This window comes from Aricia agestis, chromosome 9 (genome assembly GCF_905147365.1).
Source record: "Aricia agestis chromosome 9, ilAriAges1.1, whole genome shotgun sequence".
NCBI lineage: Eukaryota > Metazoa > Arthropoda > Insecta > Lepidoptera > Lycaenidae > Aricia > Aricia agestis.
Window position 1 is genome coordinate 10,593,331 of NC_056414.1, and position 25,553 is coordinate 10,618,883.

General features: G+C 34.8%; 2 protein-coding genes across 2 annotated transcripts; one reads left to right on the forward strand and one right to left on the reverse strand.

Annotated features, from left to right (window-relative positions):
- Positions 1-917: 917 nt before the first annotated feature.
- Positions 918-18,253, forward strand: LOC121730449. The gene is made up of 5 exons (XM_042119483.1): positions 918-1,314; positions 14,644-14,774; positions 15,479-15,617; positions 16,504-16,657; positions 17,428-18,253. The coding sequence occupies exons 1-5, from the start codon at positions 1,139-1,141 to the stop codon at positions 18,238-18,240; spliced, it is 1,413 nt and encodes a 470-aa protein (XP_041975417.1). The 5' UTR covers positions 918-1,138; the 3' UTR covers positions 18,241-18,253.
- Positions 18,254-20,099: 1,846 nt separating this feature from the next.
- Positions 20,100-25,182, reverse strand: LOC121730502 (HEAT repeat-containing protein 3). Its single transcript, XM_042119563.1, has 8 exons — positions 24,958-25,182; positions 24,624-24,875; positions 23,795-23,900; positions 23,120-23,632; positions 22,065-22,302; positions 21,493-21,757; positions 20,596-20,895; positions 20,100-20,311 (listed from the first exon to the last, which is right to left on the reverse strand). The coding sequence occupies exons 1-8, from the start codon at positions 25,084-25,086 to the stop codon at positions 20,201-20,203; spliced, it is 1,914 nt and encodes a 637-aa protein (XP_041975497.1). The 5' UTR covers positions 25,087-25,182; the 3' UTR covers positions 20,100-20,200.
- Positions 25,183-25,553: the final 371 nt, after the last annotated feature.

Sequence of the window (25,553 nt, forward strand, 5' to 3'; positions counted from 1 at the left end):
GTAAGTCATTACTTGCTCACGAGTACAGTTTTATGTTACTGCGATTATCACCCATACTTATACTGCTGTTATCTTTCCCGAGGTTATTAAATTACCTGTTAAATTTAATTGTTCACTATTTTAGAACTAGGTTTTAAATTAAACTCTGATTTAAGATTGACAATTAGTAAAATTACTATTGTTTGTGTAGATAATGAATTCTAGATTGTAAAAGTAAAAATAAGTAAATATTTGATTTAAAACCTTGCTGAATTAGAATATAACAATCATTGTTGAAATTGATCGTAATAATTATCAATAGCCTACACTTGAAAAAATGAAAAATGAAAATGAAAAAAAGGTTTATTCAATAAACAGATACAGCTATCATACATTTTAGAAACTTATTGCTAGATAGGCATTATTACCCACTTGCTATCAAAAAATTCGTCTATCATGCATTTATTATTCAGTAGTTGAGCGATTACGTAAGCAATAGTTAGCGAGTCTCCTAAATAAAATATTAGATGTCGTAATATTTTCTGTAGTTTACACCGCCTGAGGTAACGTGACTATAGAGTTGAAGCCGCTATGCAGTATGACGTCAGCATTAAATACCTCCACTTACGTATTAACAATTTAGTAATCTGTGCCTCTACCTTTACATGTCTACTTGCTAAAACATTAGGAACTACGTTTCGATTAAATATTTCTGAAGAAGTATTTGTAATAATGTAAATCTGAGAAATATTCGATCGAAGGAACTACGTGCTATAACGTGCTATAGTCACGGCTCTGTAAAATGTAACTCTATAAAACTATTTATTAGTTAAATAACTACTTCCGTGTTTAAATCTTAGAAGTACAATGTTACTATATTACATAATAAAGCGTTTACATCCTAAACGTCTTTGTTTTCATCAATAAAATGTATTAATGACTAATATGCTTTTGTTGGTCGTTCTCAAATGCACCGCGCGTTTCGCTGTTTTGATATCGGGTTTATTGTTAGTCTGTAGTTCGCTTTCGACCGCGACGGAGCGCCGCATCGCCCGCCAATTATCTCGACGATATAGTGTTATCAGTGATAATTTAGTGTGATAAGAGATAAGTCGCGAAGTGGTCGTACCTGTGTATTATGTAAAGTGGATTTTCTGCAATGGCGGCCACGGCTGGTCCCCGAAAGACCATCTCGGTGCACGACTACCCCGAGCACCTCAATCCCTTTCGAGATGAGGACAACCATAATAAGATAAGGTTCTGGACGATCGGTCGGAAGCTCAACCGGTCCAACAGCATAAATTTCAGCGGCATCAAAGACTTGAGAAACTCCTGGTGAGTAGAAAATAGAAAATATGTAGAGCACACAGTTTGGCAGTAACTGTACACTTATCGTGCACTTAACTTTTTATTTTCCCTTATCTCTAGTTGTTAAGGTCTGGTAGTTTTATTTGATTAAGTATTTTGTAACCTTAGCATACAAGTTATTGCAAATCACATTGTTAGTCATCAAAGTCAGCGTCGTGGACTTTAACATAACATCGGTTTAGGTACAGATAATGAGATCATAAAGTGGAAAATGTAAACCATATTTTTCCCAAGCAGAAATAAATGGAAATAACACCCTTTATAGCTATGGTCTCCTAAAGATTACAAGATTATTTACAGATTCTATGCCCCTTGTAGACGAAATTCAGTATCATCAGCGACCGTTCTGTGTTTCTTCTATAATTCTGACGTCTTATCTTATCTAAGTGTAATTATTTCAATCAATCAGTAATGTTGATAATTTTTTGATGCATTAATTGAGTAAGATAGAGCAGTAAATATTAATAGGGTTACCACAAAAGGCAACGCAATAAGTACTTTTTAATTAAATTCAAGTACTTATGCAATGAAATCTCATCTCAATTAAGGGAAAGCTGTTCTTCTTCCCTTTTTATTTGGGATAAGTAAGGATATATTGTGGTAGGGCTAGTCATGTGGCGCTTATATAGAAAATTAAGTAACATTGATAAAATACAATTTGAAATTGTTGCTGTAAGAAACCGGTTAGTATCTTCCTTATGACTCATTAATGATTAATAATATTATTGTATTTTCGTGCAAGCAAAAAGTTATAAGTAGGAAGATAGAGTTTCGAAGCTAGATGAATATAATACAAGGTTCTATGTAAGTACGAGTATATAAAATATCAAGTGAACGACTGGGCATTTACTATTTCACCGGAAAAGTAACACCGGCAGCGGGTCTAGGCCAGCTGATTTCTATTTTCCAGTCAATTGTTTGTTCCAGTTACATTTTATAATTTTGCAATCAACGATTATATTCCATTTACTTTTAACCGACTTCAAAAAAGGAGTTGTTGTACTAGGTGTTCAACTTAGGGAATACTGCATGTTTTGTCAAAATCGGTTCAGTAGTTTTTGAGATAGGGAACTTAAATTCTTAAGTACGTACAATTTTAAAGTCGGTTTTATCTTTTTAAAATATCTACTATTATTTTCCATATACTGATAGATAGATAGATAGGATGATACTGATGAGAGGATGATCTCGATCGAAGGCTACCGCCAAACTCTACATTGCGCCTGGAGCTGGACAGACATCTAACATTTTTATTCCTCGTTAACTTTTTAATTAGCCTGATATCACATCTTTAAGCTCAAAAAAGTCGCTAGGATTTTGGAATAGGTTCCGAGGTGGAGGAAATGGCGATGTTGGTATTTGTTTCCGATGTTAAAAAAACAGCATTATGCAAGCTAGGTTTCTATAATTCCTTAAGAAATTATCTATGCCAATATAGTTTTTCTTTGTAACTTTCTGATTTTTTTAACCACTTATCCTACATCTGCAACTTCATTATCAAATCTACATGTACCTGATAATAAAAATTTCGTTTCTCGTGGCGTTAAGAGGATTCCACACCGCCATTTTTCCCATACAAACGCTGTCCCCTGTTTCCTCCCTGGATAATGCTAGTAGAGTTATAATTTTTTTCCTGAATATCTACGGCCACTAATACAATGTCCCTATGTTTTCCTTTTTTTCATAATTTAATTATTAAATAAGATATGAACGTTCAAAAACCCAAAAAAATGGCCAGATTTTCCACTGTGTTCAAACGTCCAGAAAACAGATTTGGATAGATTATACAAAAAAAGCAAAACATAGGAACACAGCTCAAGCCTTTTTTTAATCTTTAATGAAAAAAGTACTTAAATCGGTTAAGTTTTGGAGAAGGAATCAGGGGACAACGAATCGTTGATTTTCTGGATTTTCTGCAGTTGTCTCTATCGCGTTCTGCGGTATAGGCTTGAGGTAAGGGAGACAGCTATAGATATTACACGTACTTTTTTTTCATTTCTCTAGCTGCTGTGGTATCCTTTTAAGGGAAAACTATAGCTATATAGTAAGGGTCTTTAAATATTCATGTTATAATTATTATTATGCGATTTCCTTTCGCTTGATTACATTCTCACTACGTAGGCAAGCCGCGAAACTAAAGCATTTATATTTGTACCTACTTCTTGAACGAACTATATTACATACCTAAGAGTACCTACATAATATTATTGTATCTACCTACTTCTTAAAAGTACCGCACTCAGGATCGAACATTAATTATTACTTAAGTTATAATTAAATGAAGGTTTTGACCTGTTTTTACATACGCCCGATACATTATCTGTCAAAATCTTCATTAATCTGTACCTAATCATCATTAAATGTGATTGTCTCTGAGTGCGGACGAATGTATGAACTTTGAAATTGAAAATATAAAACCTACACAAGAATCAGTGGCTGAAGAAAGTAGGGAAGTATAATTTTAAATGTACCAAATATCTTTTACCTCCTGCTAAGCTATAATAAAAAATATATCGTTAGGTATTCATAACAGCGCGACTGCGCAATCTATTTTGGGAATAAGACTAAATGAAGTCACTGCTGATTTAGCATCACTCCATACCATCTGCGAGATGGGCAGTTCAGTTCTGTATTGTTACTCATTACAACATAATAATTTTATGGGAAACGTTTGTACTCCTGTTAAATCTGAGGCCTTACGGCCTGTTTCACCACTTTCTGATAAAGTGCCGAATAGGCTATTCACAACTTTTTTGACAGATTCTCCATACTTCATCTGTCAAGTTAAGTGGTGGATAACCTATTCGGCACTTATCAAAAAGTGGTGAAACAGGCCCTTAGAATGCCACTACCTTTACAAAATATTGAACGCAAATTTAGATACGCATAAGATCAAGAAAACAGGATCCGTAGCTGTAGATAGAGAAGGATAGTCTTACCAACTTCAATAGAATCTATTAAGGATAATATTTTCAAGAGCACATATACAGAGTGTAACAAAAATAAGTGATAATACTTTAGGGTGTGTACGTGTTCCTTGTAGTGAGTTCACTGTGAAAGTAGCAGCGCTGAAAGACCAACATTTTTTTTCACGTTTGTACGGGAAAACTCCTGACACTCAGGCCCTTGCCCATACAAAAGTGAAAAAAAAATTTGGTCTATCAGCGCTGCTACTTTCACAGTGAACTCTCTGCGAGGAACACGTACACACCCTAAAGTATTATCACTTATTTTTGTTACACCCTGTAAAGTGGTTACAGGTATTATATACCTTATGAATTATTCTGCACATGCTAAAACTGTCAGTCAGTCGTTATTTATAAAGTTGATGTCACTTGTTAAATAAACATCGCACCTATCAGTTATGCATTACGCGGTTAACCTTATCTCGTGGTTGTCGGGAAAACAGTTAAATGCAGGTTTATTGCCAGTTGGCATTTAACACAGAGAATACTAAATCCAAACTAATATTATAATAATTGCGAAAGTGTGTCTGTCTGTATTTCTGTTTGTTATTTCTTCACGCCTAAACCGCTGAACCAACTTTGCTGAATTTGGTATGGATGATACATTAAGCCCCGGGAAAAGACATAAGATACTTTTTTTGCCACAAAAATGTACGACTCTCGCGCGATACACGAAAATTGTCGCAGCAGAGTTGCGGGCATCATCTAGTTAAGTACTGATAAATGGTCAGTGCCATACAAAAATTCTTACCTTCCGGCACAGAATATATATTAGTAGTAACAACTTCCGGGTAAGTCCTTTTCCCAATCAAGGTTACTTGTTTACTTCTAACCAGCAAATTTACAGTTCAGTTTAGTTAGATTTAATATTAAGTATATTAACATTCTTAGGTTTTAGATTATTTAGTTAGATCTATTCAAGATATTTATTACCTATTATTTCTTATCTTGTTTATTTCCCTTATGAGCCAATACAAACGATTAACACACACTTGTCTTCAACCCAGATCGGAAAATGAAAGTCGATCGTAGCACCAATTTCATTGTTATCTACTCCATTTAGTACGTGATCAAAGACAAATTGGATTTGATACAACAAATTATTATATATACCTACACGAGCATTGAAAAACATCTAAACATGATAGTACGGGATTTTTAGAGTTCAGTAGTCAACCAAGTTTTGTTGATTACAGAACCCTATAACGGAACCCTAACGAGCTGATTTTTTGTATATTGAAATATTAATCTATACTAATATTATAATTCTGCAGAGTTTGTTAGTTTGTTTGTTTGTTTGTTTGAACGCGCTAATCTCAGGAACTACTGGTCCGATTTGAAAAATTCTTTCAGTGTTAGATAGCCCATTTATCGAGGAAGGCTATAGGCTATATTTTATCACGCTAAGACTAATAGAAACGAAGAAATAGAGGAAAATGTGGAGAAAACGGGGAGAAATTATTTGAAAGGGCTTATTTGAACGCGCTAATCTCAGGAACTACTGGTCCGATTTGAAAAATTCTTTCAGTGTTAGATAGCCCATTGATCGAGGAAGGCTATAGGCTATATTTTAATACGCTAAGACTAATGGGAGCGAATAAATACAGAAATATGTGAAAAAAATGGGGGAAATTATTTGAAAGGGCTTATTTGAACGCGCTAATCTCAGGAACTACTGGTCCGATTTGAAGAATTCTTTCAGTGTTAGATAGCCCATTGATCGAGGAAGGTTATAAGGCTATATTTTATCACGCTAAGACTAATAAGAGCGAAGAAATAAAGGAAAGTGTGGAAAAAACGGGGAAAATTATTTGAAAGGGCTTATTTGAACGCGCTAATCTCAGGAACTACTGGTCCGATTTGAAAAATTCTTTCAGTGTTAGATAGCCTATTTATCGAGGTTATATTTTATTAATCTACGACTAATAGGAGCGAAGAAATAGAGGAAAATGTTAAAAAAAACGGGGGAAATTATATGAAATTGCTTATTATCTTAAGATTCTTAAGAACTACTGGAGCAATTTTTATGTTATTTGGCAAACATGAAGAATAGACCACGTTAAGGGACATAGGCTATTTTTTGCGGAAAAATGTACGGTCGCGTGAAATTCCTAAATTACGCAAGCGAAGGCGCGCGGAACATCTATATATAATAAAATCGTAGGAAAGTCAATGCTGTACATTGAATATTTTTGTACAATAAATAATACTTGGGACGTGATCTACTATACAAACGCGGACGAAGTCGCGAGCAACAGCTAGTAGTCATATAATTTAAGAGTAGATAACATTGTCCTACAAATAAAACAGTCCATAATATATTTATAGGACCATCAAGTCAAAGTATGAAATCCTTTCTATCTCTGTTAGCTACCACCTTCGAGATTTTTCGCAAATAAAAATGTTGTTCGTCTTATCAAAATGAAGCTACTCACAAAAAATTAGCTTGATAGTAAAATTATTCTAGGGCTCCCGTAGGTACTATGATTTTACGAATAACTTTGAGGTATTTTTCACTACCGAAAATATATTCGCCATTTTCGCCCCCCGCATTGATGTTTTATTTAAGTTGTGAATAATCCTCCAAAACGCCAATTTTCAAGTAAAAACCGCAAGAAAACGTTTATTCGTTTAACTTTTTGAGTTTCGCAAGAGAGCGAGAGTTTAGAAAAAAAATTATAGTACTAGATGATGCCCGCAACTCCTTTGCACCAAAATTTGTTTATCGCGCGGGAACCGTATATTTTTTTGGGATAAAAAGTATAATATATGCCCTTTCCCGGGACTCAAAGTATCTCGACCATAACAAATTACAGCAAAATCGGTTGAGCGGTTTGGGCGTGAAGAGATAACAGACCGACACACAGATAGACAGACACACTTTCGCTGTTGGCATTTATAATATTAGTAAGTATTGATTTTTATTGCTGACTATGGAATTTGGAAGCCCGGTTGGTACATTCCACGATGTCAATACCCTGACGTTCATTGAAGCGTGGAGGCAGAGCACAGGTAGAGTCGTCTTGATTATTGCCAATTCGAGAATTTTTACTAAAAAACTCACATCTTAGTCACAGTATAGCAATATTATGTCATATTGCTATACTGTGTCTTAGTCGTGCGCTAACATCATTTTAATACATTTATTTTCTTACTTACATGGACATTAATGCCTCTAGCCAGGTAAGAAGTAAGTAGTTTTATTATTGGGACATTTTATTACCTAAGTGCTGATAAACGATAGTGCAATACCTAGTAAGTGGACGAGAGAAAAATTCCCGATAACCACGATCCTACCAAAACATTAAATGTAAAAAGGAGCCAAGCAAAATATTGGATAGCCATGCAATATATCTATCGTAAAAAGTTTTCAGATCACATTCAAGCCAAGCCTTCAACTTATTTTGTAATTTAAATCAACATTCAGTGAATTTATCAATAGTTTTCTTTATTTTATAATTATTATAGTGGCTCTGCAATGAGCACAAGAAAAACAAATGTAAAACTTTATATTTGGGGTAGTTCATACTCACACAAACGGCAAGCGTAGTGTGTAACGACGAATGTGGACGATGGTACCCAATAAATCCAATCAGTCGCTGATTATTTCTCTAGTGCTAAGCTAAGTACAGAAAAGTTTTAACGTGAACTGAAAAGAAAAGAAACCTTAAAAAAAGAAATGAAATCCCACCAAAACATTAAATGTAAAAAGGAGCCAAGCAAAACATTGCATAGCCATGCAATATACCTATCGTAAAAAGTTTTCAGATCACATTCAAGCCAAGCCTTCAACTTATTTTCTCTATCTCTAGGTATATATTCTAGGTCGTAAAATTAATGGGCATTGTCAAAAGAAAATCACATGTACTTTTTATACTTTTTTTTCGTTAAAATAGGGTATTTTAAGAATATAAATTAAATAATTTTGAAATTCATTGGCTAGTTTTTTCTCAATAAATTTTTAAAGTTTCGCTCTGACGTCATCATCGGCGGCCAATAGACTTTTGTTTTAAATTTCCTTTCAATCTTATTTTAATGGCTGGTTCGTCAAATGTAAGTTCTCATTATGTAAAAGCTGATACGAGAAGCTTACCAAAAGTTCGAAACGTAACGTTGGTCGAATTTATTGCTAATTTAACGCCATTGAAGGTCAAACTAAGGTTAAACATATTTGTTCAAAAATATAAGTAACTAATGGGTATTTTTTTCGTTTATATACAGAAAAACGATCACTGACCTTATTCCTCGGAATGTTTTTGTAATGAGCAAAATTAAAAAAAAATGGATAATCCCCATTGATAATAACAGGTAGGTACTTCTACAAAGTACAAATTCTATGACGATAGCTCAACAACTTTTGAACTTTCAGGAGGTTATTCGCGCACCGATGTTACTTTCGATTGAGTAATTACGACCTATCCCGGATTTTTTTAAACCATAATAATTATACTCCGCAAACAAGCGATACCGCGATAAAAAGGGAGTGCTACACCATCTATCGAGCGGCTAATCGATTGTACATCGTAATTCGCAGTTCTGATTTCATTTATATTTTAATCGAATTTAATTATCATAGTTTCATTGTTAACTTTGTTAACACTATTTTTCCTTTTGTACGTAAAATAATTATTATGAAGTCGAAACTCATTTTTAATGTTCAAAGCCACAAACATAAAAATCTTTTCTTTTATTTAATAAAGTTATATTATATTTTTCAGTTTTTAGGTTTTCTCGTTTTCATCCTTGCCCAAAGGATGAAAACGGGAGTCTATTCCTAATGAGTCTAGACTTCGCTGTCTGTCTGTCGTCCGTCCGTGTGTCACGAGGCTAGATCTCGAGAACCGCAATAGCTAGATATTTAAATTTTTTACAAATTATGTACTTTTGTTGTCGCTATAAAAGCTAATAGTCCAACTAAAATAAAATAAATTATTAATGGGGGGTCTCATACAACAAACACGTTTCTTTGCCCTTTTTTGCTCTATATCCATAATGGTAAAAGTAAGGTTTTTGAAAATTTCAGAAAATACTTAATTGTATTTCAACTTTAATAATAAGTAATAAAAAGTACATAAACTTGTGATTTAAGGGGGGCTCCCATACAAATTTACGGTACGTACCCTATGTACGCCACTCCGACTCGCACTTGACCAGTTTCATAATTTTTTCCTTTCATTGTGGATAACGACCTACCTCGTTGCCAAATTTCAAGGTTCTAAGTCTGCTAGAAGTACCTTAGAATTTTGATGATCTGTCAGTCAGTGAGTGACAAAATGTAGTAACTTTGATCATCCGTAACTATTAAACTATTTATCGAAATGTTATGTAATTTGGAGGTTAAGCTAGTTTTAATACTTGCTCCTAGTCACCGAAATTCTAAATCCCTATCCCTTTGTTAACATCGAAGATAAAGGGGGTGTGAAAAGCCGCGAACCGCTTCGAGAAAAGTATGCTACGGCCGGGCCTTTGCTAAAAAGCTTGGCTGGATGGCGTGCTCCCAGATGTTTTACTTGATAATGTAAATAATTTTCTTGTTATGAGTACTTCAATAAATTGTTCAAGTTTTTTACTCAGAAGTATTAGAACGGCTACCTTGCTTTTATTTCTGCTCTACATTTTACTACCGAGAATTTAATTGAGTATTAATTTTAATTTTTAAGTACTTACATATATGTATCGTAATGAATTTAATCATCATTGGTTACGGCCAGTTATCTAAAGCTGGGAAAATCAAATGTGTTACGTAGTATATGACATTCTCTTAAATCTCTTTGATCAAATGTGTAGCAGAATATCACCATTTTCGAATTGGTCACGACTCACGGGCGATTCGAAATTTGAAAATCGGATACGGTCGCTCATGTAGGCTACCAGGTATTGAAATGAAAGATTTAAGAGTAGCGGATTGTATGTGGCAATTTTACAAATAGGTAAGTACTCTAAGTACTGTGAAGTAGAATTTAATTTATCTTCTCAGGCATCTCGCAAATTAATAGGTTAGCAATGTACTTTGTAAAACCTAGTCGTGCAACGGTGCAATACATTCAATTAAGTAATAAAATAATGATCTTTAAAATTAAATACTCATAAGTATATTATATTAATACATACAGCCAAATTAGTTTTGTATTCAATATATTCATGTAGAATCGTGGACGAAATGAAAATAATGTAGTTGGCAAGTTACCAATATTTTTTACACAGTCATACCTGATACCGACACATTACTGTTATTCTTATTACGATGAACTTTCTCAAAATATATTTAAAAATTAATCGGATTAAACGTGAATATGGCAATATTAAAAGTTGTTTACGGTTTGTATGTTTTAAATACGAAATAATATTTCATACGCACTTATATTTCAATGAAGAATTCATTATTTCGTATCGAGACGAAGGTGCATTAGGTCCTGTTCTACAATTTGTTTTGTTTTTGTGGAACATATTATATTATTTTAAATTAGGTACTTTATATTTAATACTTTGTAGGAATACATTGTACAAGTAAAAACAATTTTACATTAAGTAATAAAAATATTTGTGATGTGATATACAAATAACTTTCTGCTTACTCACTCATTTTGACCTTCAAAATGTAGAGCTGGTATTATTTTACAATTTATTAATGTTTTAATCAACTACGATTAATGTAACTGATGCCTCGCGGAAATAATAATACGCTACTGTCTACTGAATTAATTTATTAGTAGTTATGAGGAACCTGTGTTAAATTAACATCGTCATATCAACAATGCACCTTTATTATTATGACGTTAAAGGTTTCAAAAGGTAGAAGCTGTGAGGAAAACAAACACAGGCTATAAGTAACTAAAAAAAATCTTTAAAGACTAGGTAAATCACCTACCTACTTGATTGAACAAAATATTTTATGTACTTCTAAGTTCTAAGTACAATTAATTAAAAGGTAGAGTTTGATCTTGGATTTTTTGATATTATGTAGGTCAGCTACATTTTTGATGGTTGTCAAAATATTTTGATTAAGTACCCATTAAGATCTTACCCAATTAAGTTTTAATTGAGTGTAAAAGTAAGGTTGCTAAAATTTCGGAAATCAAAAACTTTTTGATTTAGATTCGAATTTCGAAATTAATAATTTAATATTCTAACTGCCGCACTCAGAGTGGAACATTAATTACTTAAATGTAATTAATTCAAAATTTTGACATAAGCCCCATATTTTATCTGTCAAACTCTTCATAAATTGAAGGTTAATCGTAATTAAATGTCTCTGAGTACGGCGGTTAGACATGTTAGTTTACAAATGCATAAGAAGAAATGCATAATCCACAGACCACAATCCATACAATATCTTTTTTTTTTTTATGAAATAAGGGGGCAAACGAGCAAACGGGTTACCTGATGGAAAGCAACTTCCGTCGCCCATGGACACTCGCAGCATCAGAAGAGCTGCATGTGCGTTGCCGGCCTTTTAAAAGGGAATAGGGTAATAGGGGAGGGTAGGGAAGGGAAGGGAATAGGGGAGGGTAGGAAAGGGAATAGGGTAGGGGATTGGGCCTCCGGTAAACTCACTCACTCGGCGAAACACAGCGCAAGCGCTGTTTCACGCCGGTTTTCTGTGAGAAACGAAAAGCACGAATGGGCCGGCTCGACCGGATAAATACCAATTTATCCGGTCGAGCCGGCCCATTCGTGCCGAAGCATGGCTCTCCCACGTATCTGCAGATATTTATAACTTGATACGACTAAACTTTTTCCCCACGAATTTCCTTTTCTTTGTCAAAGATTCTTCGAAAATGGGTTAGTCAGCAATACCTTCACGTATTATAATATAGGTACTTAGGTAGGTAATGACTTGGGTCAAAAGCCGAATCTCTGACCTTGGTTGGCGCTAATTATCGATTGTTACGACTTACGAGTCTTGGAGAATTTCGTGACTGCAAGGAATGTTTCGTAAAATGAAACTAATAAACTGATTTTTACCCGACTACATAAAATAAAATGCGTTAACATTAGTTAAAATATCTGTAGACTCGGCTCGACTACAGATATTTAGATTAGGTATCTAGGTAGTGCCTATCTCCTCTACTTGTTATAGGTACTTACTTATTAAGAGTTCCTTCTGCATTAAGGGATTTTAAGCGAACAAAAGCAATTAAAATTTAAAGCACAGTAATTATTGTGTTTAATTGTTTATTCATATTATTATATCCAAGGTCATAGCTACTTTTTATGTTTAAATGATATCACACGTTTATTGGATAAGTGATTCACTGAAAATGATAAAATTCAGTAGGTTATAAAAGTAGGTCGTTCAAATACCGACTCGTTTAGACCATCAGCGGGTTATTAGCGCTACCCATATATTGTGAAGGTTATGCCCGATTCACTGTCCTAAACGTACTATGACTGGTAAGATATAACGTAGGTGGCGGGCTGGTTATGGCATTAAATAATACTTCGTTTTGATCACCTGCATAAATAGGTAGATGGATGATTATACCCTCGTGAAAAGATCCACCTTCCACTTCACTTTGTAGGAGGTCATATCTAGTACGTTTTGTCGAGGCTTCCCTTCATAGATCGCTTTGGACAAACAGTGTTGTTGGTTTTTTCTTTGCATAAAGCCCGTCACAGACTTAAGCTATAATAGATATATATTAATATATTTATAGCTAGACATATTTTCTATAGTAAATCCACATGCCACAAAAATATATTATATTATAGCTGAGTGTGTGGTCACGCGAAATTAGTATAGAAAATATATATTAATATGCCGAGCTATAAATATATATTATAGCTAAGTCTGTGACGGGCTTTAATGCCTAGCTGAGTACTGACTTTAAAGATCCATACTTACCTTTTTCTGAACTCGCTTTGCATAGAGCACGATAACGGATGTAGCGGTTCAAGAACAAGTCAAATCTCGTTTTATCTACATGACCTAGAGTTGTTTAATGTCACTTGTGCAATTTGTTTACACTTCATAACATACATTATCGTCCCTGAAGGGCAACTGAGCATATTGGGTCGTCATGATAATCTTACGATCGTTTCATGTTCTGCAGATTGTCTGCAGACTAAACTTCAACTTCATGATATGACTTTTGAGTCCGTAGGCACTGGCGAAGCTACCGTTTTCCTCAGTTTCATAGGTCATTGCTATATTTATTGTAGAGATACAGTGCAAGGTATATAAGTAGGAAAAATATTCACAAGAGCTGAGCATCTTTAAAAAAAGTTTAATTAGGGCTTTATCGGAACGATATATCTTCTACTCCTGCGTCCTTTCTGATTAATTTTGTTGCGTCCTGAGATCATATCAAAGATTTTCGTGGTTGGTTGCACTGTTGATCCTTGCTACATGTCGTCACATCGCGCGTTGGCCCGTGGCAACTGGCAACCACCCAGCTCCCTTAACCTCGCCATGCCATCGTCTGTAAGTTCATTGCCATGCCATCATCAGCCGTATTTATCATACGAGCCTCCCCAGCAGTTACAGCAGCATACATTTCAGGTTTAAACGCACTCGTCGTTGCAATGTTTAGGCAATTTGTTCAAAACACTAATGATGCGTAAGTGTGACGGCTAAGTAAGGGTGGGCGAGATCCGTCCGTGTCGGTCCGTCACGGCACAATTGTCACAAGCGGTACAAGTGCACCAAACTATTACCACTTACTTTTGTCACACACGCGCCAACACATCCGCTGATCTTAACACGCTAATTTGAATGTCATTCTTGGGAGTTCCACATGCGCCAGTAGAATTGCGGATTAGGTTACCCATGTTATATCTCTCTTTCAGTCGTCCATCACACTTATGAAAGAGAAAGCATAATCTTTTGGCAAACGATTTACAACACTACAATATGTATATGGATTGAAGCATGAACGATAGCCTATTGTGTTATTTGAAACTGTGATTCATTCATAGTTTCCGATAGTAAACCATATTGTGTAGATACTCATCTAGAGTCTAGAGCAGTCCCAAAGTGGGCGATAACGCCCCCTTGTGGGCGCTGAAGGTCTAAATGGGGGCGGTGTGGTCCCAGAAAAAAATGGGGGCGTTATGTAGAAGCTTGGGGGTGATTTATTTCATATGGATGCATTTTAATTTGAAACAAGGGGGCGCTAAAACATAATTTGTTCTCAAAGTGCAACAAAAGAAGTTTGGGAACCCCTGGTCTAGAGTGTGTCTAGACTATAGACAGTTACCTAACCAGCACATACTTTCGCCAATATTTACCTAAGCGTTGTGTAAATGCCTAGAACAATTAGTGTTTAAATAATACCTATTGACATAGATAAGAAATAGCGCAAACTCATTCTTATGATTTTCATTTCAGGTCACTACGGTCGTTTATGCGAAAGGGGAAGAAAGGGGAACCCCCATCCAAAGAGAATGACTACCCAAAGAAATCGCCAACACTTGCCAACGGAGACAACAGTCCCATCGTGTACAGGCGAGCACTACAGTGTGAGTATTTATAGGCCGTCCTTGAGTCCATTCAAGGATCGACCATTATCCCACAGGAACTCTGTAATTGGTCTCGTTACTTTTACAATCAGGACTCAAGAGAGTTGGATATAATGTATTCATACAGAGTAACCAGTTACGACTTGAGTGCTCTGAGGGAAGTTGAGTGTTATGGTAGATTGTGTGCTTTATTCTTAGATGTTTAGAAAAGAACTATCCCACCAAAAACATTTCTTGTAAACTGTGGCCGAGACGACCACATAATGTTTACCCTGTGAAAAAGATATGAGATCTCATGTAGAGCCAAGCTTCTGAATCTACACTACCTAACCTTCGGCCTTACTCTATTGACCGTAACTTCAACAAATTTTACATACCAGTAAATATGTATGACGACGCCGTTTCGCTACCGTCGCGGAGGTGATGCGAATATTTAGTTTCTGATCTGAAGTTAGCAACGAAACAGCCGAGATGAACAGTTTTGATCACAACGTTTCATTGATTCAAGACATTTATTTTCGCACCTCTATGATCATTTTTGAGCCTGCTTCTCTGGTTACAGAATTAAATTTTATGGGCCGAAAAGCAAATGCACAAGGCCAATGCCCATCTCTTATCTTCTACAGAAAAAATGTATGGATGTTTCTCAGTTTGAAATTACTCGGCTACAAACAAATAATAATGACTTATTGTTGCTATTACAGACTCTTCGGGCTCCCGCAACACGGTCGGTTCGCCAGAGCAGGGTGATCGCTATGTGTACGGTGGGTCCATCACGCCGCTGCCGCGCTCGAGGTTCCAGGAGCGACTGAGAAGCTCACATCAGGAGGTCAACTCTGGCAGGTGAATAAGTAGCAGTTGCGAGACTATGAAGCGCCAAAAGTGTTCATTTCAGACTTAGGCTGGTATAAATAGTCAGCACTTAAGATGCGACCCGGTCTCAAGACGCGGTTCGGCTCTGTGATTGGTCCAAATTTTGACAGCCAAGCAATCACAGAGTTCAGAGTCTGAACCGTGTCTTAAGACAGAGATGCATCTTGAGTTCTGACTATTTATACCAGCCCGGCCAACTGCCGCACTCAGAGTGGAACATTAATTACTTAAATGTAATTAATTCAAAATGTTGACATAAGCCCCATACATTATGTGTCAAACTCTTCATTAAATTGAAGGTTAATCATAATTAAATTTCTCTGAGTACGGCGGTAAGTGTCTATCCTCTAAACACACTAGGCCGAAGTTACGCGGCGTAAATTCCGCATGATTACGTCCGCAATGTCAAACGCATACAAAATACGGACGAAACGCGACAGAATAGTGTGTCATCGGTAATTATAGTACATTGCGGGCGTAATCATGCGGAATTTACGCCGCGTAACTTCGGGATAGTGTGTTTAGAGAGTCAACCAAGGGCTGCACTTACCTAAATGTGGAAAGTAAATATTTTAAAACATGTCTTGTGAACAATGCAAAACTAGCCAGTCTAAACATTTAAATTGCATTGCGAATTTAAATTGCAAAAAATGAGATTAGTGGTCAACGGCTGAAATATGCCTCTCACACCATATTTCAGCCTGACCACTAATCTTATATTTTTCATAATGTTTGTAAAGTTACACATACGACAAGAATGATGGTATGTTTATCTACCGTTATCTTTTCAATGTTAAATCCTCTAAGATGTCTGATATTGTATTAGGTGATTTTCAACTTTAAACTATATTTTCAGTAACACACCTCGTATGGCTCGGAGCGAAATCACAGGATCGAGATTGAGTATTGAGAGTACGAATCCTTTTGATGAGCCACCCATTCCCCCGGTACGGGCTTCGAGGCGCAAGAAGAAACGCGCGCCCCCTCCCCCGCCTGTCGTCGATGAAACGGTAATTAACTTTAATAAAACCTACAAATAACAGTTACCAAAAGGAGAGATGGATTGTACGTTAAAGCGTTGGACGACTTCCACTTGGTGGACAAACCAGGAAATCTCAGGGAATTGGTGAATGCACGATCATTTTTAGGGTTCCGTACCCAAATTGTGTATATCTGTTGCCGCTATAACAACAAATACTAAAAACAGAATTTTAAGTAGGGCTCCCATCCATATAACAAACGTAATTTTTTTTTGCTATTTTTGCTCGATATCAATAACGGCAACACATAGGCACTTGAAATATTCACGATAGTTGTATTTGTTTTTAATAATAATACAATTTAAATAAATAAAATACTTAAGGGGGCTCCCATACAAAAAACACAATTTAGTTCTACGAGCTTTTGCCCGCGGCTTCGCTCGCGTTAAGAAGTATTATTATATACAAACTTTCATCCCCTGTTTTAACCCCTTGGGGTTTAAACAAAATCCTTTCTTAGCGGATGCCTTCGTCATAACATCTACCTGCATGCAAAGTTTCAGCCCGATCCGTCCAGTGGTTTGGGCTGTGCATTGATAGACCACCATGTCAGTCAGTCACCTTTGAGTTTTATATAATTATATAGATTGTGGACTGTGGTACGGAACCCTTCGTGCGCGAGTCTAACTCGCACTTGGCCAATTTTTTGCAATGGATGTCACAAGCCCAACATAACGATGACGTCAAATAACAATAATAACTCCAAAAACAAGTTACATTATACAAAATATTTTTTACAGATCAACGACACAATTGAAGAATTACGCGTAACTGAAGCTGAAGATAAAAAGGCTCCTGACACTGTTGAAGACGATAATATAGAAGACGTAAACCTCAACATCGAACTAAAAATTGTAGAAGATAAAGACGAAGCTCCCAGCAACGAAAAGATCGAAGAAACAACAACAGCAAAAGTTCCAGATAAAGTTCCAGTTGATACACCAATCCACAACGAAGAAACAGTTGAATTAAGAATAAAAGCAAACGAAGAACAGGATGATAACGGAAACGACTTAAGGAATGCAGACTCAGAAGACAATCTAATAGACAAGTCCGCATTTCCGAAAATTAACATAGAGAAGTATAGGAGAAACTCGAGCGTAAACGAGGATGATATAAAACTAAGGCGAGGGAACTTAGAAGACTTCCACTCCTTATCGAGCAAACGAAGCCAAAGCCTTATAAACACTTCGGACGAAAGATACGTCGCATTCGACATAAACTTGAACGAGAGCAAAAATTTCGATATCAACAGCAACGAGGAACCACAGAGAGTAGTCTGCAAGGTCTACGAGGAGACGCGGAAGAAGAGTCTAGATAACTCCATTTCTAGCACCGAAAAGGAGTTTCTAGAAATCGATAGAGCGACTAGAGAACTGGAGAAGGAGATAAGTAAACTTAACACTGCGCTGCACGAAGACGATTTGGAAGAGCATCGGCTCTCAGTGTCAGAGATACGAAGAAAATTCGATATCAGAGACACATCACCAAATCCCATACCAAAGCCTAGACGTAGTCACTATGGAGAATCACAACTCAACGGAAATGTTTAAAAAAATTTAAATTAAGAGAGTTTAATATAATAAAGTGCACAATTATTTTAAATAGAGTGCAATAATATTTATTTCAAAATTAAATTATTTATTATTAGATGAAATTTAAAAATCTTTTGTTTTGTAAAAGTTTAATCAAGTGTTCAGACACAAGATTTTTATGATTAGAAAACAAATTGTTACTATTTGGATCTCTTTTGCTTAAAATTTGCAAAAATGTTAAAAATACTAGAACAATATATTATATAATTACTGTCTATAAAACGTATTATATTATATAGAAAGTGGTTAATATAATAGATTGTGCATTATGCCGTGCCTTCTCATATAAAAGTTATCCTCCACTAAGACTTAGGACTTAGGAGTACAGTCTGGTTTGTAAAACTTATACGAAGCCTATAACGAAATATTTTTAACCTACTCGACAAATAAAAATTTAAGTTTCCTACATGCACTCAGTAAATGTTGTAATTTTTTTCTAGTGGTCTTAAAATGGTTGGGACAAGTATGGAGTAGATGGTGAATACTAGGCTACTTTTTATTGCGACGAAATGTACGGTTCCACCGGGTTTGGCATGTGCATGCGCATATATGTAGAGGAGGCATATGAAAGTAGCGGATAACATTCGGGTGTGTTGCCTTCACTAAAATATTTTTATTATTGTAAAGTGAAAATAAAGTTATCTACAGAGTTTCCATTAGATTAGAATTAAACACTACTTAGGGTATTTTATACGTGGCATTATTCTGTTATAAGTTCATTTTAAGTGAGCATTTAATACGAACCACAAATAAGAAATAGAAAAACCTTATGATATTTTCTGTCGAACAGTTGACTGAACATGTTCAACCGTCATAAATTCCTTATTACCTTCCTTATGTTCAAAATTTTATTGATACTAAACCATATTCACAACCTGCAAAAATAGCAAGTACTTATATTTTATAGTTTACCAATATAAGTACAAATTCTTGTGGCTTTTAAATAGAATATTGTCTCATAATATTATTAAACTATAATGTGTGTTATTATATTTTTAACTGTTTTAGCAAGTTCATATTATATGTAGGTAGTATATATTTTATGGCTGTGTCTCCAAATTTTACCTAATAAACGCGCTAATTATAAAATAACTTAATCCTTCTACAAAGCCTAGACGTAATTATTAAGGGAGATTATATTTTAATCTTCCTTAATAATTTTAAAGCTTTGTCTGTCAAACGACTTTCCAACATACACAAACATTTTATAGAAATTTTATAGACCAAAACATTTGATATACATAATATAAATAACAGGGATTATGTGTATCCTACAAATTGATAAAACTACGCCTAGGAACGTTTTATACAATGCCATACATGAATATTTAAAAATGTGATAAAAAATTAATTTATTTATAAAAGTCATATTTATTTAAGTTATATTGTTCCTATAGTAATTTTAGAAGATTTTGGTGCATAATATTGTTTAAAAAGTCAAAGGTTCTAGTTACGGTACAATCAATGTTACTAATGGCACATTTTTATTCACTAATGTTGATTAAAATCAAACACTGGGTTAATTTTTTATTTCAATGTCTCCCATTAAATCCCTTACGGCCGATTTTTGATCTATCTCTGGTTTTGCCCTACTAGAGATAGGAATAGAATAGCTCACATTAGACATTAGAGACATATATTTTATGTCAATTCAATGTTAGCTGCGATCGGTTGTATGGCAAACCAGAGATAGATTGAATATTGGGGACGGCCGTTGAAAACCCGCCATATACATTTATCCACCATAATAATACGTCTCTCAAAGCTGAAAGGGGAATAAGCCACAGGATTTTAGGTTACAAAATTCTTCAGAATATTATTTGTGATCAGTTTATTGTCATTTAAAAATATTATATAAACATAGATTTCTGTAATCTGACTTACATAATAACATTTCGTCTTATCTACTGATTACTGTTTATAATTTGCTGACGGTCTCCCTCATATACTTAATAAACCTCGGTAGATTTGAGTTTGCCGTGTTGACGAGAACTTTGTACTCCTTAGGCAGTTTCTTTTGTTGCCGGGCCTGAAACCAAAATACGAAACATCACGAAAAGGCAAATTTTCATACAATTTTTCTAGATTAAGTGAGTATTAAGTATTTCATTATTTATTATGCGCCTGAAAATAAACCTGTAGCGCTTTGGGCCTCTTTCACTATCTTCTTATACATTTTAGATTATTTATTTTAGTGTTTTATCTCTGTCGCTCTTTATAAGGAAAGAAGTGTGATTGTAAATCTGGTACAAAAAAAGTGAAATTAACGACAACTTTTAAAATTATCTAGTTATACATAATTTGTCAATTTACCTTATTCCGTAAAATAGGCGCTAATCCTGCCAACTTCTCGGGAAGCTTGATTTTCGCGGCCAATTCGTTCGTCTCATCTTCAGAATATAAGTCCACAATAGTATCTATTGCTTCAGCTAGCACCCAAACTTCACTTTCTTTGTGTGCTTGCTCTATTAAAAACTCTGTGATCATACATATAACATTACTTGTTGCCTCATTTAGATTGTTGACCAGCAACAATGCTAATATACCAATCATTCTTATGAGATTGGATCTAATTTCTGCTACTTGACAATCTCTAATTCCGATCAACATAAGCTGTAATTAGAAAAGATAAGTACATATTTTATTATATCTTTAAACGAGCAATTCTTGTATATATATATATATATATATATATAAATAATTGGAATCTCGGAATCGGCTCCAACGATTTTCATGAAATTTAGTATATAGGGGGTTTCGGGGGCGATAAATCGATCTAGCTAGGAATCATTTTCAGAAAATGTCTTTTTATTCGTGTTTTATCGATAATCGATAAACTGAAAAATATGACTCTTCCTGACATCTATTGGCGAATAATAATACTATTTTGTTAGCAACTAATTGTTTTAACAACCAGCAGATGGCGTTATTAAGTAACACGAAGTCAATGAGTGTTTGCTATACCGAGCAAAGCTCGGTCATCCAGGTACTATCAATTTTAAAACAAAGAAATCTTCTACAAGCTTCCACTATTCTATAGACTCTACTCAGTTCATAGAATTAATCACTGATTGACATACACTTGCTTTTTAATCCTTCAATTGTGGAAAAACCAGACACAATAGAAAATGTGGCCGCTTGGGAGTTGAAGCATTAATTTTATTGATTTAAAAACACAGAGGTACTAAAATATACATCAAATATATTTACCTCAATATCAGATAATTCCATATCTTGGAATAATTTACTCTGTGTCACCCCACTTTTGCTGAATTTGATTTTGTCTAGAGCGGCCCTCATGACAGCGGTGGCTGATTCCATGAGGTTCATGTCTTTAGAGTTCTGCTTGAAGACAAGTTTGCCGGCATCCACCCATACTTTATACACTCCGTCTACACCACCCAGGTTCTCTATTGGTAGCGTGGACAGGATGTTGTTTATGCATAGTAAAGCTTTGGTCTGCAGGGTTAGAAGTCTGGAAGAGTAAAAAATTACACCGGAAATTATTTAAATATAGGCCATGCACAACTTTAAAATTGCTCGACAGAATTTCACCTGCTTCTATTAAATACTTTTACCATAGTAAGACTGAACACAATGTTATATTATGTAAAACTTGTAAACCTAAGAAATCATTATGCTTTTATTAAGTTCATTTAATATGTAACACAATTTTATTGAGTACATAATATATTACAGATAAGAATGCATTTTAACATCTTGAGTCTATTCTAATTTTTGTTGTATTTAAAAAAAAGATAGTGATAAGTATTGACTCTTACTTTTTATAAATCAGTTGAGATCCCTCATATTCACTAAAAATGAGCATCACATTTTCTGCTGGCAACTGGGTTTTACTCCATATTTTGCTAAATACGTCCATTGAGACAAAGGCTTCTAGAACATGCGGAGACAGTTTATCCTCAGGTAGAAGAGACCCACTGTCACCATTACTCAGTACCTCATCATCTTGCATCTCTTCACTGTCTGATGACTCCATGTCAACAGTGTCATCAGATTCTGTAAATAAAAGTATTATTTCACTACACAACATTTCAATACAAGTATATTGTTAGTTCTGAAGGATATCTATGTAAATATCAGATAAATTGCTTCACAGATGGTAGACCAATTTTTGTCATATAAAGTTGAGTTTGGTTATGTTAGGTAAGGTTAGCCACTCAACAAATCTAGCAAACACATCATGACAAAGATTGACCTGACATGACCTAAATAAATACTGTATGCCAGTACCTTTGAATCAACTTCTCTGATAGTAAAAAGGGCGTCGTCAAGGGGGGGCAGGCCCCTAGAGATTCTAAAAAAGTTGCTAAATATAATGCAAACAACAACCACTATAATATTAAAATCTGGTAATTAAAAAAAAAATATGCTGTACGCTGTACACTTATTCAAATTCAAACTTCTTTTTATTATATTTTTCTAATAAATGTTATTATAACTTATATACAAGTTTTTTATTGCATAGTCAAGAGCTCGTACTCGTGTAGCTTTACACATTGGACTCTGTACTGTCACAGAATATTATATAATATGTATATAGTACTATAAGATACTGTTGTTATTACAATTGCTTTAGATCATAGATGTAAGTCTCGTAGTACAAGTGAAAAGCTTCATCTGCTGTCGACTTTACCTACAATTCATACATACTATTCTCATTCATAGAGAATAAGAAAAGTATGAATTGTAGTATGTAAAGTCAACTTGCCCCCCCCCCCCCCCCCCCTGCGCCATCGGCTGGCGACGCCCTTGGTTAGTAAAGTAAGAGAATATTTTTTTTATGGAATTGATACAAGAAAATAATGTAAATTACCTTCACTAGAGCACAAATTTGCAACAATTTCTATAGCACATTGATGTGCATCTATGAGCTGTAAAAGTGATTTAATTTTGCTATCCAATATTTGTGCCTCTTTGCCTTTGACACTTGGAATCTTATCCTTTCCATCTCCCACTGGAATTGAGCTTGAAAGTTGGTGACAAGAGCTCCTGTGATCTATTGATAGACTTTCAGCTAATATAGATATAACTTTGTTCATTAGATCTACTGGTAAAGCATCAATTTTGCCACCATACAAATTAATGGTTACACCAGCAGCCAAGGTTTTAATGAGTAAGTGTTCAGGATCTTCTAACATCAATAACATCTTCAACTGGTTTTCTGATGAGGATCTTATCTTTTCTATAGCTTTTGGATTATCTTCTAGCACAACATAAAGACACTGCATCACAGCTTTTACTATTTCGACCCCAAATGTAGGTAAATCTAAGTACCTAGGAAATATATCTAGTATTCTCGATTCACCTAAATATTTGATTGCTAAGTCTGAAAAGAAAGGCACAAAATTTGTAAATTACTGCAGAATAACTATTACGACAATGCAAATCTGATTTATGTTCGATAAATAGTTAAAAAAAATGTGCATTTTTATTATTTAAAGAGGCACATTGCACATAATCAAAACATAAAAGCTAATCTGGAGATTACCTGAACTTTCACATAAGTTTAATAATAGATTTACACACTGGACAAAGGTATCAATATCTTCCACATTAGTTTTAGAGGTTGTGTCTGGTACCCATGTTTCTGCATACTGAAAAGATTGCAAGAAAATCTTATAAGTAAAAGAGCAATATTCATAGCATAAGATATGTACATTTTTTCCCATTGTTTTGTCAAGATAATCTCAAGACTGATTATTGCAATACAAAGCTTAGGCTGCTTTCACTGCAAATTTAATGTCATAAAGGAGGTGACTATCAAATCTCCTAAAAATGTTTTAAGAGCCCATAATATGACCCTAACTTGACTACATACTTTAACCTAGATCTCAAAATCTGTAAGGTCTAGAAAAGTGACTTTTTGACACAAGTAACTTCAGTTCATAAAGATTAAATGCTCAAGACGAAAACACGATTACTCAAAAATGCTGGATAGTTTCTTTTTTACAAAAAACCTTGTTTTAGACACATTTTTGCTTGGATCTTCGAAGTTTGCTGTCTTTTCTTTAATATTTTTTAATATCTAAAAAGGTATTGATAAAACCTAAATTTGCTCCAAACACTTTTTTCATAATCATTATAGTTCGTCTTTTATTCAAGTAAAACTAACTCGGCGATGATTCCGCGTCGTCCTTTTTCACCTGGCATATGAAGGTGACAGGTGAGTGTGAAGAGAGAAGGACGATGTTTGATTTTTAGAGTCAGGTGAGCTCTTAATCATGGGGCTAATTCAAGAGACCGGTGATGGTGAGTTTCCCAAGTGAGATGACTTTTTGTCAATTACTTTTACAGATTATGTTTATAATTAATTTTACCTGATGAAAGAAGCATATCAATGGTGTCATAACATCATTTTCCATTAAGGTGTCACATAGGTCAAACTTTAAAGCTGAAACATTTCTTAGGGCTCCTGCAGCAGCATTCCTGACAGAACTGGCGGCATCTATTATATGAGGAGCCACAATCTTAATTAGATCACGGCTGATTATGTTTTGTAGTGTTTCTGGGTCTTCAATGTGTGTTGCAAAGGTTTGTATTCCACAGTACTTTTCTTCAACATTGGCAGACTGTAAATAGTTAAAATTACATTGTTATACATAGAATACAACAAAATTTAGATTGCAAATATAAAATAGTCAGAATTCTTACTGAGATTTGATCAATCATAGTCTGGACAACATTATCTTTGGTGTCCAATGTAATTTCTTCCTCTTCTGTGTGTTCCACGACACTCTGACTCTTTGGACCGTGTCCTTTACGTTTGCGAACCTTACCCATTTTTATATTTCAATAAAATAATAAGGTAATAACACTTAACCTCCACGTTTTTTAAAATATTTTGAAATGCCGACAGCCGAATAGCGAACACGTTTTCTTGTTGATAAGTTGATTTTTTATTGACATTGACAAATGACAAGTGACACACACATGACAACTGTTATCTGACGTTTTGACTGCCAAAGTCAGTTTGACAACTACGCTTTTTTACTTGAAACAAAAATAGCTAAAGTCTTCCAAGTCTGAGTTCGTTAAGCCTATGCAAAATCCTATGAATAATAAATAAATATAATACTTTATATTATTCGCAGATCTAAATAAATTCATACAATCAAAGCGTTGTGAAGTAGTCACTAGAAGGGGCATAACGGTATGTGCCATGGCCATATTTATAATCACTTTATAATATTATCTAATACCTACTCTAGAATTTACTAAAAGAATAATAAAATCTTAGAACTACAATA

Excerpts from the sequence above, each read along its gene's own strand:
- LOC121730449 (XM_042119483.1), top strand. The coding sequence starts at position 1,139 with ATGGCGGCCACGGCTGGTCCCCGAAAGACCATCTCGGTGCACGACTAC. Across the intron at positions 14,775-15,478 it reads GTACAGGCGAGCACTACAGT|ACTCTTCGGGCTCCCGCAAC; the intron begins GTGAGTATTTAT and ends TTGCTATTACAG. Across the intron at positions 15,618-16,503 it reads CAGGAGGTCAACTCTGGCAG|TAACACACCTCGTATGGCTC; the intron begins GTGAATAAGTAG and ends CTATATTTTCAG.
- LOC121730502 (XM_042119563.1), bottom strand. The coding sequence starts at position 25,086 with ATGGGTAAGGTTCGCAAACGTAAAGGACACGGTCCAAAGAGTCAGAGT. Across the intron at positions 22,303-23,119 it reads AAATTTGTGCTCTAGTGAAG|AATCTGATGACACTGTTGAC; the intron begins GTAATTTACATT and ends TTTTATTTACAG. Across the intron at positions 20,312-20,595 it reads CGCCTATTTTACGGAATAAG|GCCCGGCAACAAAAGAAACT; the intron begins GTAAATTGACAA and ends TTTTGGTTTCAG.